The sequence below is a fragment of the Macaca mulatta genome, chromosome 4 (genome assembly GCF_049350105.2).
Source record: "Macaca mulatta isolate MMU2019108-1 chromosome 4, T2T-MMU8v2.0, whole genome shotgun sequence".
Taxonomy (NCBI): Eukaryota; Metazoa; Chordata; class Mammalia; order Primates; family Cercopithecidae; genus Macaca; species Macaca mulatta.
This window is the reverse complement of record NC_133409.1, coordinates 73,270,574-73,283,645: the sequence shown is the minus strand read 5'-3', so window position 1 is coordinate 73,283,645 and position 13,072 is coordinate 73,270,574. Positions and strand designations below refer to the sequence as shown.

Sequence of the window (13,072 nt, the reverse complement as noted above, 5' to 3'; positions counted from 1 at the left end):
GAATTGGTGTTTAGTTAGTGCTGCTGTGTTTTTTTCTTTTTTGTGAGTATCTTGCCTGGTGGAAATCCACGCACTCCATGACTATATGATTGTCCGCTGTGCTGGAAATACCATAGTGGGCATACTCACAGAGCCCTGCTTCTGTAGTCCTCACATTCCAGTGGAGGAAGAAGGCCGCAAACACGGTGCTTCAGATGGGGCAGAAGTGGGTGATGGGCTAGAGAGTGAATCGAAGGGGCGATTCTGCCACCAGGGGACACAGGGCGATATTGGGAGACATTTTTTATTGTTACACCGGGGGAGGAGGTGCTACTGCCATCTGATGGGTAGAGAGCAGGGATGCTGATAAACATCCTGTAATACACGGAGACCCCCAACCCCACAAGCATTATCTGGCCCCAAATGTCAGTAGGACTGAGATTGAGAAACCTTGTTCTAGATTAAGTAAGTGATCAGGGAAGCCTTGCAGGGGAAGGGACATTTGGGTCAGCACCTGAGTGATAGCAATGAGTTGTTGGCTGGGCTCGGTGGCTGACGCCTGTAATCCCAGTACTTTGTTTTTTTTTGTTTTTTGTTGTTGTTGTTGAGACGGAGTCTTGCTCTGTCGCCCAGGCTGGAGTGCTGTGGCTGGATGTCAGCTCACTGCAAGCTCCGCCTCCCGGGTTTACGCCGTTCTCCTGCCTCAGCCTCCCAAGTAGCTGGGACTACAGGCGCCGGCCACCTCGCCCAGCTAGTTTTTTGTATTTTTTTAGTAGAGACGGTGTTTCACTGTGTTCGCCAGGATGGTCTCGATCTCTTGACCTCGTGATCCGCCTGTCTCGGCCTCCCAAAGTGCTGGGATTACAGGCTTGAGCCACTGCGCCCAGCCAATCCCAGTTCTTTGGGAGGCTGAGGCGGGCAGATTGCCTGAGCTCACAAGTTCAAGACTAGCCTGGGCAACACGGTGAAATCCCCTCTCTACTAAAAATACAAAAATTAGCCCGGCGTGATGGTGTGCGCCTGTAATCCCAGCTATTCAGGAGACTGAGGCAGGAGAATCTCTTGAACCCATGAACCTGGGAGGAAGAGGTTGCAGTGAGCTGAGATGGCGCCACTGCACTCCAGCCTGGGTGACACAGTGATACTCCATCTGAAAAAATAAAATAAAAATAAAAAAAGAATGAGCTGTCCACGACAAGATTTGTAGGAGGAGCATTTGGGGCAGAAGAACTATGAAGAACAAAGTCCCTGAGGCCGGAGTGGCTGTGGAAGGAGCAGAGAGAAGGCTGGTATGGCTGGGATGAGTGAAGTGTGCTGGGGATAGATCACACAGGGTTTTGTGGTTGTTGTAAGAGTTTTTCAAGTGACTAACTGGGCTTTTGTGTTATCAGAGAGTTTGAATATTGTTTTTTGTTTGTTTGTTTGTTTTTATTGTGAGACAGAGTCTGGCTCTGTTGCCCAGGCTGGAGAGCATTGGCGCAATCTTGGCTCACTGGTTCACGCCATTCTCCTGCCTCAGCCTCCCGAGTAGCTGGGACTACAGGCACCCATCACGCCTGGCTAATTTTTTGTATTTTCAGTAGAGACGGGGTTTCACTGTGTTAGCCAGGATGGTCTCGATCTCCTGACCTCGAGATCCACCCACCTCAGCCTCCCAAAGTGCTGGCATTACAGGCGTGAGCCACTGCGCCCCACTGAATATTGTTAATTGTTTTGAATTTTTTCCCTTTGATTTTATTTTCCACAGAATTATGGCCTTGAAACTGATAACATGAAGAACTTGGTTCTGAAACTGAGAGCATCCTCCCACAATTTACAGAATTACATAAGTAGCCGGCGGAAAAGTCCCGCTTACGATGGAAACACCTCCCGCAAGGCCCCCAATGAGTTCCTGACCTCTGTGGTGGAGCTCATCGGCGCCGCCAAGGCCCTGCTGGCCTGGCTGGACCGGTAAGTTGGAGATGTGCCTTTCACTGCCCTGCAAGAGTAGCGTCCAAGCTGCATGGTAGCTGTGCTTTGTGTTAGGGAAAGGAACCATTGTTGTTTCCGTATCATTTTTGCCGGCTCTTTTTTTTTTTTTTTTGAGACGGAGTCTGGCTGTGTCGCCCAGGCTGGAGTGCAGTGGCTGGATCTCCGCTCACTGCAAGCTCCGCCTCCCGGGTTCACGCCATTCTCCTGCCTCAGCCTCCCGAGTAGCTGGGACTACAGGCGCCCGCCACCTCGCCCGGCTAATTTTTTTATATTTTTAGTAGAGATGGGGTTTCACCATGTTAGCTGGGATGGTCTCGATCCCCTGACCTCATGATCTGCCCGTCTCGGCCTCCCAAAGTGCTGGCATTACAGGCGTGAGCCACCGCGCCCAGCCTTTTACCAACTCTTAAGGAGTCCTTGATCGGTGGTAGATTTTAGGATTCCTTTGCCAGTTACTTAAACGGTTAATAGCAGGAACAAATTAACTTCAGCTTAGAGAAGAGTGAAATTGTGCTAAAGGTTGTGTTTTACTGAGATTAAATATTAATGGCTGAGGATTTGATTGGTATGAAAGCTGTTAGTTGACTTCAGAAGGGATGTTAACTGTCATTTTTTATTTGTTTTTTTTATCTAGTCCTCTCTTTCTATTCAGATTCCTATTTTATGTGTTACTTGAGAGAAACCAGTTAAATAAAAAGCAATTTAATACAAAACTTAGCCAGGCGTGGTGGCGCATGCCTGTAATCTCAGTTACTCGGAAGGTTGAGGCAGGAGAGTTGCTTGAACCCAGAAGGCGAAGGTTGCAGTGAGCCAAGATTATTCCACTGCACTCTAGCCTTGGCAACAGTCTCAAACAAAACAAAACAAAACAGAAAAGAATTTAGAGTAGCTCATGGGGTAGCTATACTTACCAACATGCAGTGGGATCCCAGTGGATTCTCCCTATGCCTTTTAAGAGGATTGTTGTTACCTTCCAGGGCTCCCTTTACAGGGATCACTGATTTCTCAGTCACGAAGAACAAAATTATCCAGCTTTGCTTGGACCTGACCACTACAGTCCAGAAGGTCAGTAGTATGTCATTTTCGCTTTCTAATTTTTTTTTTTCCTGCTCTTCCTCTTCTTGAAAGGATTTTCATGCAGGTGCGAAGTACAACTCTCCTCTCCCCACCTCAGTTTTTTTCCCATCAGAATTGGGGAGAGATGAAAGGCTTTAAATTAGATCCATTGTAAAGATGGTTTCTGTGAAGACTGACCAGTGGCCTTTGAATTAAAGATTACCTTTTTGTGTGTTTTAAAATAGTCAAACTAATAATTCCTGTATTTCCCCTAAAATGTTAGAACACTTAATTTTTTTTAATGAAATTTCTGGAGTAACTAAGTTGCATGATAGTCTTTGTTCTGAGTACTTTACTGTATCTGCTTCTTAATTTTCTTTTCATTTTGGCCTCTCGTTTTTGGATTTACCAGTCAGGATGGGCTAGGTTGTGGTGCAGTAGCAAACACCCCCCCAAACCTCAAACCTCGGCAGTTTATTCCTTGATTATTTACATCCAAATGGGTCAGGGGCAGGGGACAGTCAGCTCTGACTTTCCTCATTTCAAAATGTATAGGACATAGATTGACAGAATCACTGTTATATCATGTTGCTTGTCCCCAAGGCAGAGAAGTAAAAATCGTGAAGGTCCACACACTGACTGATGTTCTGAATTGCAAGTGACACATGTCAGTTTCACTCATGGCTCATTGCCCAGACCTAGGTATCTTAGTAAAGGCTCAGGAAGTTTTATATTAGCCAGTCTGTAACTGATTGAGCTTCTGTGATCTTAACTTTAAAAAAAAAATTCTTCTTCTACCATCAGCTCTTAGGACTACCTTCTGTCCTGTTACTTGGCATGCAGCAGATGCTTGTCAAATATTTCTGAAATGAATTGAGGCTATGAAATGTAAGGAAGAGCTGCTTGTTTTTTCATGTCCCACTTGGTTCTAAAATTCTGTGTTTCCACATTTGTTTCTACTGCTGATTTGGCAAAGCAAAGAACATCCTCCCTTCTGTCCTGACCGTGCCATTACAGAGATGCAGTTCTGAAAAGCCGTGCGTTTTCTGGTTGTTTCTGGAATGTGAATTGTGAACTTTGTCTCTGCACGTGGCAGTTGTTTGCTCTCGTCCTGAGCAGCCATTGTTCTCAAGGCACATGGATTTTTGAGGTCGTGATCTTAGAAAGGTGCTCAGAGCAACTAAAGTAGCTTCTGAGTTTTTGCTCTTTTTTATGATGCATAAAGTAATTTTGACAAAAAAGAGTCTGATACCAGTTGTGATGCGTTAGTCATACAGCTATGAAGGCATGGCATTTGTGGTTGAAGGCATATCCCTGATACCTACCTTGAGTGTCCTTTTTTTCCCTTGCTTCCCTCTTCCCATAATATTTTGCTCATATTTTGATTTTTTTTTTTAATTTTTAAGAGACAGGGTCTTACTCTGTTGCTTGGGTTGAAGTGCAGGGGTGTAATCATGATTCACTGTAGCCTCAGCCTCCTGGCTCAAGCAATCCTTCCACCTTAGCCTCCTGGATAGCTGGGACTACAGGTGCATGCCACCATGCCCAGCTTGTTTTTAAATTTTTTGTAGAAACAGGGTCTTGCTATGTTGCCCAGGCTGGTCTCAAATTCCTGGCCTCAAGTAATTCTCCTGCCTCGACCTCCCAAAGCACTGAGAGGCATAAGCCCACTGCACCTGGCCCTGTTTTGATTTTTAACCGAGTTTACTAGCAATCAATTAAATGAAAGAGGTAAATATTGTGATTAGCAAATGGGAAAGTTTTGCTTGTTGGTACACTTGTGTTTTATTGTGAAGGGTCCTTGACTGTGTGGCTGATTGAGACTGTCCCCACTGCAGTGTAGGGAGAGGAGAGAAAGGGATGAAAGTAAAGGCAGAGGGGGTCGTGTTTGTTTCATGGGGTGAACTTCTGTCTAAGCAAGTTGATGTTGGCTTTCTAGGTATTTGGACACTTCTTTCAATACATTTTTGTTTAGCACTTACTCTGTGTCTGCTGCCCTGGGATACCAGAGTGAATAAACAGATGAAAAGTCCCTGACCTTCTGGATCTTACAGTCTCTGGGAGAGAGAAAATGGATTGATAAGCAAACTTTTATATATGAATATATGTGGTTATATAAAGGTAAAGCAATGCTAGGGAGGGAAGGTGCACAGGAAGGAGTGAGGATACAGTTTGAGATACGTGCCTGGAGTCACCTCCTTGAGAAGGTGACACTTGAGTAATTCAGCCAGGAGAAGTCTATGCTTGTCTGATGGGATGGGCTTATGCATCATCTCAAGTGCTACTTTTCCTGGTAATTGGAGAGAGGGGTCGATCGTTAGGAACTGATGATGACAAAAAAAAAAAAAAATCTCCCCATAGGAAATACACGTCCTGATCTGGTCACATCACAAGGGTACCTGTGAGCATCCTCATTGCGCCTGCCCAGCTTATTGAGGCTTAAGAATGCCTGGGACATGATGAATGGTGATTTTTAAAATGTGTGTTGTATGAATGAAATAATGCTTTGGAAAGTTAGGCTGCTGAGAATGGCTTTTATCAGAACTCAAGGGACACAAGAGGTATTAGTTTTGTTTCTACGTTCATTTTCTGTTTCTCTTTTTCCCGTGGTGCTCACCGAGGGAGGTTAGTCTAGTGGTTAAGAGCATATTCTTCACCGACAGCTATAGGTTCAAATCCTACCTCTACACATTAATTAGCCCTGGGGCCTTGGACAAGTCACTTACAAGTTTTGAACCTCAATTTTCTCATTTGCAAAATGGGAATACAGATATTTACCTTATCAGATAATTTGGTGGGATTTCTACAAGTTAATGTTGAGTAAAAAAAAAAAAAGGCAAAAAAGTAAGTGTGGTATGAAGATAAATGGTTACCATAAATACCTAAAATGCACGTGTGTGTGTGTTTGTGTGTGTATGTATAAAACATACATCCTATGCAAACTTGTATACAAGTTAATATGTAAATACAGTGGACAGTTTGGAAAAAAAGTTGTATTTACTCTGGCAGGGGGAGAAATAGGGAGGGAATGTAGGAGCCAAGCCAAAAAAAGAGAACAAAAGTTTTTTATTTACAAAAATCATGTATATGACCACATTTATGTAAAATGAGATAGAGATAAATAATATAAAATACTTAAAATAATACCTACTCCAAAAGATTGTTATGCAGATTAAATGAGATAAACATGTGGGCCGGGCGCAGTGGCTCATGCCTGTAATCCCAGCACTTTGGGAGGCCGAGGCGGGCGGATCACGAGGTCAGGAGATCGAGATATAACATGTGAAAAGCACAGTGCCTGCTTCAGAAGGAGTAGACTGTGGGAGGAAATACAAAAATCTTACCTTGTACTTGTTTTCTGAAATCAAATTTGATAGTTTGAGGCGAAGAACTGGACAAATATATTGCCCTCATCCTCTGGTATTTTTTTATTTTAAATTTGAACAGTTTTGAAGCAGTAAGACTGATACATAAATACATATCAGGATATCATTTTCTGAACTTAGATTGAAAAATATGTTTCTTAACAAGTGCTGTTGACAAGCACATGTTCTCTAGTAATTGAAGTGCATAGCCGGGCGTGGTGGCTCACGTCTGTAATCCCAGAACTTTGGGAGGCCGGGGCGGGTAGATCACCTGAGGTCAGGAGTTCGAGACTAGCCTGGCCAATATGGCGAAACCCCATCTGCACTAAAAATACAAAAATTAGCTGGGCATGGTGGCAGGCACCTATATGTCCCAGCTACTTGGGAGGCTAAGGCAGGAGAATCACTTGAACCCGGGAGGTGGAGGTTGTAGTCAGCCAAGATTGTTCTACTTCACTCCAGCCTGGGCGAAAGAATGAAACTCCGTCTCAAACAAAACAAAACAAAGAAAGAACATAGGTGCTTTGGCAAATGGTGATGTTTGCGCACATGTGCGCTCAGATACACGAATTAGAAATCACAAACTCGATGAATGATTTGAGTGTGGCTTACCCCAGGTGCATTGTGGTGGTAGCAATGAGACTGAACGTGCCAGGGAAGTTCACATTCTCTTGCAGCTGCTTGACAGAAGATCTGTTGACTGGGAAGACATCTGTCTTTGCCATTTACTCCTTTTAACTGGGGAATTGGAGAAATAAAAGTTGTATTTCTTTCCAGACAAAGAACATGTTCTGCCTGAGCCTTTATTCTTGGTGTCCCTGTGAAGAGACATCTGCTTGTCCCGTCTCTCTTCTACATCTTGCCGTCCCCCCTTCTTCTTTTGTGGTGACATCCTTTTCCTTCCATCCATCTCTGCATCCTTTCTTCCAATAATAATTTATGAGTCCTCTAATTTGAAGGATACATATTGCTGCTTCTTTTCTCCTGCAAGGAAATCGCACATTTCTTTTAAGAAGTTTCTTCATTTCTTAACATTTGTTTAGCTGTCATCCTATACCAAGTATAAGGATAGAGCTTCCCATTCAGTGTTGAGGCTGTAATTTGAGATGAAGGACCCCAAGGTGGGAAGGGATTGAGATCTGCATTTCCATTGTAGTCTCCTCATGTCGTGATGCCATGAAAACTGAAATAGGGACAGCAAGAGAGACACAATGGCACTGGCAGGTGCTGAGTTTCAGTCTGGAAAGAAATAGAGAATGAGGCCAGGTGTGGTGGTGCACGCCTCGAGGCCCAGCTACTAGAGGCTGAGATGGGAGGATCTCTTGAGCCCAGGAGTTTGAAACCAGCCTGGACAACATAACAAGATACTATCTTAACAACAACAATAAAAAAGAATTAGGAAAATGAGCAATATTTGTCCCTGAGAAAACTGAATGGAAAGAAAGCAAGCCTGCCAGGCTGAATGTCTCACGCCTTTAATCCCAGCACTTTGGGAGGCCAAGTCGGGAGGATGGCTTGAGACCTGCCTGAGCAATATAGTGAGAACGCTATATTTAAAAAAAAAATTAAAAAGCTAGGCAAGCATGGTGGTGTGTGCCTATAGTCCCAGCTACTTGGGAGGCTGAGGTGGGAGGATTGCTTGAGCTTTGGAAGCGGAGGCTGCAGTGAGCCATGTTCGTGCCATTGCACTGAGGCCTGGGTGACAGAGCGAGACCCTGTGTCACGTACATGAAAAGGAAGCAAGCCATGGAAGCAGAAGAGGAAAAGACCACTGCTGAGTGCTGACTGCGTCTCAGGTGTATATCCACGCTTGACGCGTGTCATCACACCGAATTCTCAGCAGGTGTGCATCCACACTTGATGTGTGTCATCATCACACCGAATTCTCAGCAGGTCTCAGAGGTAGGCTTTGTTATCACCCCATTTTAGAAAGAAGGCAACTAAGGCTCAGAGAAGTTGAACCTGCTGCGCAAGGCTGCTCAGTTCCTGAGAAGGCAGAATAGGAGGAGAGGCTGGGGGGTGCTGAGAGCCACCCAGGCTGGGCCTCTGCTGCCAGGTGACCCAGGGCTGTGAGAAGCTCAGCTCACTGTCCAGTCTCTGAGGGGGTGACTTGGTTTCAGCACTCATTTTTCCATTCCATTGCCTTCATGCCAGAAAACAATGTGAAGTCATGCCTGCAGCTGCTTCCTCTCGGCAGGAATGGGTGTGAGAACCACGATCTCAGTGGCGGGAGGTGAGAGGGAGCCCTTTCACACGCCAGCTGGAACAGTTTGGGAGGCGGAAAGCTCCTCGTGCTGCTGGCTCCATCACCACTGCAGTCACCACCGCAGGGAGCCGAAATTCTTGGTGACCTCTTGGATCCCTCAAGGAATCAAGTTGTAGGAACCATGCGGTCAGAAGTCTACCTTGTTCTTGAGCTCTGGTGTATTGAGAATTGCTCTCTGCCTCTAGGTGATGGTCTCCCCGGAGTGACAGTGCTTGTATTAATTTAGAGATTTGTGGGCCGGGCGTGGTGACCCACACCTGTAATCCTAGCATTTTGGGAGGCCGAAGCGGGTGGATGGCTTGAGTCTAGGAATTCAAGATCAGCCTGGGCAACATGGCGAAACCCCGTCTCTACAAAGAATACAAAAATTAGCCAGGCGTGGTGGCGTGCACCTGTGGTCCCAGTTGCTTGAGAGGCTGAGATGGGAGGATCAGTTGAGCCCGGGAGGTCAAGGCTGCCAGTAAGCTGACATGGCACCACTGCATTCCCACTTGGGCAACAGAGTGAGACCCTGTCTAAAAAAAAAAAAAAAAAAAAGAAATTTGTGATGAAAGATAAACACAAAGACAAAGTATTAGTTTTATTTCTAGCACACAGTCACATATGTATACGGTGTTTCCAAGGTTGAAATTTATTTAACAAATCTGTCAGATAGTATTAATGGGGGATGAGCCATAATGGTAGTTGACAGTTTAGTTTTATCTATAAGATAGAATTGGAAAAGCACATTTTAGCTATAATTATTCCTATTTACAGAGGTTGCTCCTGTAGTTTAAGTTAATATCAACTTCACACATGTAAAAATACATCTCTAAATTTATTTTTTTTAAGTCTTTTCTCCCTGGGCTGCTCTTTTCCTGAGAGTCAGTATAAATTTTAGGAGCAGTCCTTATTATCGTTTCCTACATTTTTATCTAGTAGAAAAAAGTTTAAACAAATTTAAGAAGACAATAAAAGTCTTATTATTAAATCATATAGAGTAGAAACTGGTAGTCATCTTCCTCCTTCAGAAGTAGTAAAACATAACCTAAAAATGACTTTTTGATTGAAGTGAAAAATCTTCGCCTGACAATTCCAACACAGTTGATTAACATTTTTTCATGTACATAAAAGAATTAGCATTATCTTTAAGATTGTCCTAGCTTGGGATTACAGTTAATAGTGCTGAATAAACTCTATAGAATCTAGTTGTATTGACTTTTTTTTTCTGCATGCATTCTGCAGTATAGGTTGAAATCCTTTGCTACGGATGAGTTCTAGAAGGTTAACTGTGAAAGTTTCACATTGGCAATTTCACTTTGGCAGCTTTGAGACAGGACAATGGTGGTTCCTATAATCAGCTAACCCAGTTCATACAGTGTTCCAAGCCTTTTGTTCTTAAGCTGAATAAATAATGCTTTGCATTCCAGCCCTTTATTTCGTGTCATCAATAGCATACCTCAAGACCACTTTTTTGGCAGTGTGTTAATGAATGTTTTGTTGAACTCTTTTCATCTATCAAGGACTGAAATATCTGATTTAATCTCAGTGGTGCTTAAAATAAACGTTTGTGGCTGAGTTTACTCAAGCCCTTATTTGAAAGCTATTCTTGTAGGCAGGTCCAGAGCTAAAGACTGCCAGCTTGTCGGCCCACTGCTATCTGTTCCTGGGGGCACACTGGGAGCCATCGTCAGGTTTCTTGACTTGGATTTCTGACTTACTACTCTCTGGACAGTCTGGAGAGTAGGTGGATTTCAGTGCAATGATTTTTGTAAGTTTTCAAATTAAGTAATTGGCCAAATGGGTTCCTTGGATGAGAACTCCTTGGGTCAGGGGAGAGCGGGACCTTCAGAAGGTGAGAATGTCAGCTCTGTTCTCACTGTGCCCTCCCTTTCCCATCCCAGTCCCGCAGGACTGTGCAGGCTAAGGGCTGTGTCAGGGACCACCTTGAGCTGCAGAAAATATCTAGAAAGCTAAGCCAACAGTTCTGAAGGTTTTTAACTCTTGTACTCAGTGTTCATTTTCTCCATCCCCTTCTTTAGGATTGCTTTGTAGCAGAAATGGAGGATAAAGTTTTGACTGTGGTAAGTATGCGTTCTAAAAGTTATTGTAAAATTCCTTTTCCAAAGGCAGTGGGAATCACATTAAGTAAATGCACCATGGCTAATTACTTCAGGAGATACTCTGAAATATTGGCTTTTGGGACATGAGTTTTTAAATCTAGGTGGAAGGGAAAGCACAAAAGTTACTTAACAAGACCAACTACTGTGAAAATTCCTGTGCTTAAATTAGCTACATTGAGTCTCTGTTTTATTATTACTTTTTCTGAACATTATATCAGGATACAGTTATACGTACATTGCTAGCTAGCCTGCTAATCATGATTGAACTGATGTGCAAATTTCACTTTAGGACTGTTTTGATTTAAGAAAAAAATTCTTGGCAACAACCTTATGATGGAGGGGGGATGTGCTGTAACTGTTTAAGGAGCATTTTGTAACTATTCATCATCACTTCCTCCTTTTGACATAAGCCAGCCTGTGCTCTTTTGATAAGACCTTCCTCCTACTGATGTTGAGGAATTTAGCAATGAAACTGCTATAAATATATTTTCCATAAATAGGGAGGCCAAACAAATTGGAGGAATGTAAAAAGTATCACTTCTTGGATTCTCCCCCTTGGAAAGAAAAATCACTCTTTGGAATTTCCTGATTTCTTTGGTGGTTTAATTTTGAAAGGTTAGATGAGTCTGATTGGGGAAATAGCACACGTAACCACTGTGACTTCTACAAGGAGACTACTTAATAGGGATCCTCTCATTGTCTCTTTAGTTTTACCTCGTCGGTGTTTGGCATTCAAAGAATGTGAGTGATCACTAAAAAGATGATAGACCTAAATGTAAAATGCAAAACTATAAACCATCTAAAAGATAACATAGGAGAAAATGTAGGTGACTGTCAGTCAGTTTTGCAATGAGTTTTCAGATAGAATACCAAAAGCATAATTCATGCTTTTGGAAAAATTGATAACGTGGACTTCATTAAAATTAAAAACCGCTATGTGAAATGCACTGGTAAGAGAATGAAAAGACAAGCCACAGACTGGGAGAAAATGTTTTCAAAACACCTATCAGATAAAGAACTTGTATCCAAAATGTACAAAGAACTCTTAAAATAAGAATAAGAAGACAAACAACCCAATTATAAAGGAGGCAAAAGATCTGAACAGGTACTTACATACACATGGCAAATAAGCCTATGAAAAGATGTTCAATGTCATCTGTAATTAGGGAATTGCAAATTAAAACAACGAGATACCACTATACACCTATTATATAGGCTAAAATATAAAACACTGACAACACCAAACGCTGCTGAGGATGTGGAGCAACAGGAATGCTCATTAATTGCTGGTAGAAATGCAAAATGGTGCAGGCAGTTTGGAGGACAATTGGGAAGTTTCTTACAAAATGAAACATATTCTTACCATATGATCCAACAGTTGTGCTCCTAAATATTTACCCAAAGGAGTTGAAAATTTACATCAAAAAATGTGCACAGGATGTTTATAGCAGGTTTACTCAAAATTGCCAAAAATATTGGAAGCAACCTTAATGTCTCTCAATAGGTAAATGGATAAAGAAACTGTTGTACATCTATAAAATAGAATATTATTCAGCAATAAAAAAGAAATAAGCTATTAAGTCCTGAAAATATATGGAGGAAACTTACAAGCATATTGTTAATTGAAATAAGGCAGTCTGAAAAGGCTACATGCTGCAAAATTCTGACTATTTGGCATTCTAGAAAATCAAAACCACAGAGATAGTAAAAAGATCTATGTTTGCCAGGGGTTCATGGTGAGGGATGGGGTGGTGGATAATTAGGTTGTGCACAGGGGATATTTAGGACATTGAAACTATCCTGTATGAGACCGTAATGATGGATACATGACATTAGGCATTTGTCAGAACTCGTAGAATGTACACCACAAAAAGTGAACCCTAATATAAATTAAAGATTTTAGTTAATGTCTGAATATTAGTTCATCATTTGTTTTTGTTTTGTTTTGTTTTGTTTTTTTGGAGACAGAGTCTCCCTCTGTCACCCAAGCTGAAGTAGAATGGTGTGACTCGGCTCACTGCAGCCTCAGCCTCTGCCTCCGAGGTTCAAGCAATTCTGCAACCTCAGCCTCCCAAGTAGCTGGGGTTACAGGCACCCGCCACCATGCCCATCTAATTTTTCTATTTTTAGTAGAGATGGGATTTTGCCATATTGGTCAGGCTGGTCTTGAACTGCTGACTTCAGGTGATCCACCCACCTTGGCCTCCCAAAGTGCTGAGATTACAGTCGTGAGCCACTGTGCCCAGCCTAGTTCATCATTTGTAACAAATGCATTGCACTAGGACAAGATGTTAATAATAGAGGAAGCTGGGAATGGAGGGTGGTGGTGGAGG

At 42.8% G+C, this 13,072-nt stretch overlaps 1 protein-coding gene across 4 annotated transcripts in view; it reads left to right on the top strand.

Annotated features, from left to right (window-relative positions):
- Window positions 1-13,072, top strand: part of CNKSR3 (CNKSR family member 3) — a 112,820-nt gene that overhangs the window by 67,120 nt on the left and 32,628 nt on the right. For 3 of the 4 annotated variants that reach the window (XM_015137078.3, XM_028846723.2, NM_001265835.1), the window contains 3 exon segments: window positions 1,727-1,929; window positions 2,928-3,015; window positions 10,659-10,700. In XM_015137078.3, the coding sequence (XP_014992564.3) occupies window positions 1,751-1,929; window positions 2,928-3,015; window positions 10,659-10,700 (309 nt within the window). In that variant the 5' untranslated portion in view covers window positions 1,727-1,750. 4 annotated transcript variants of the gene reach the window in all.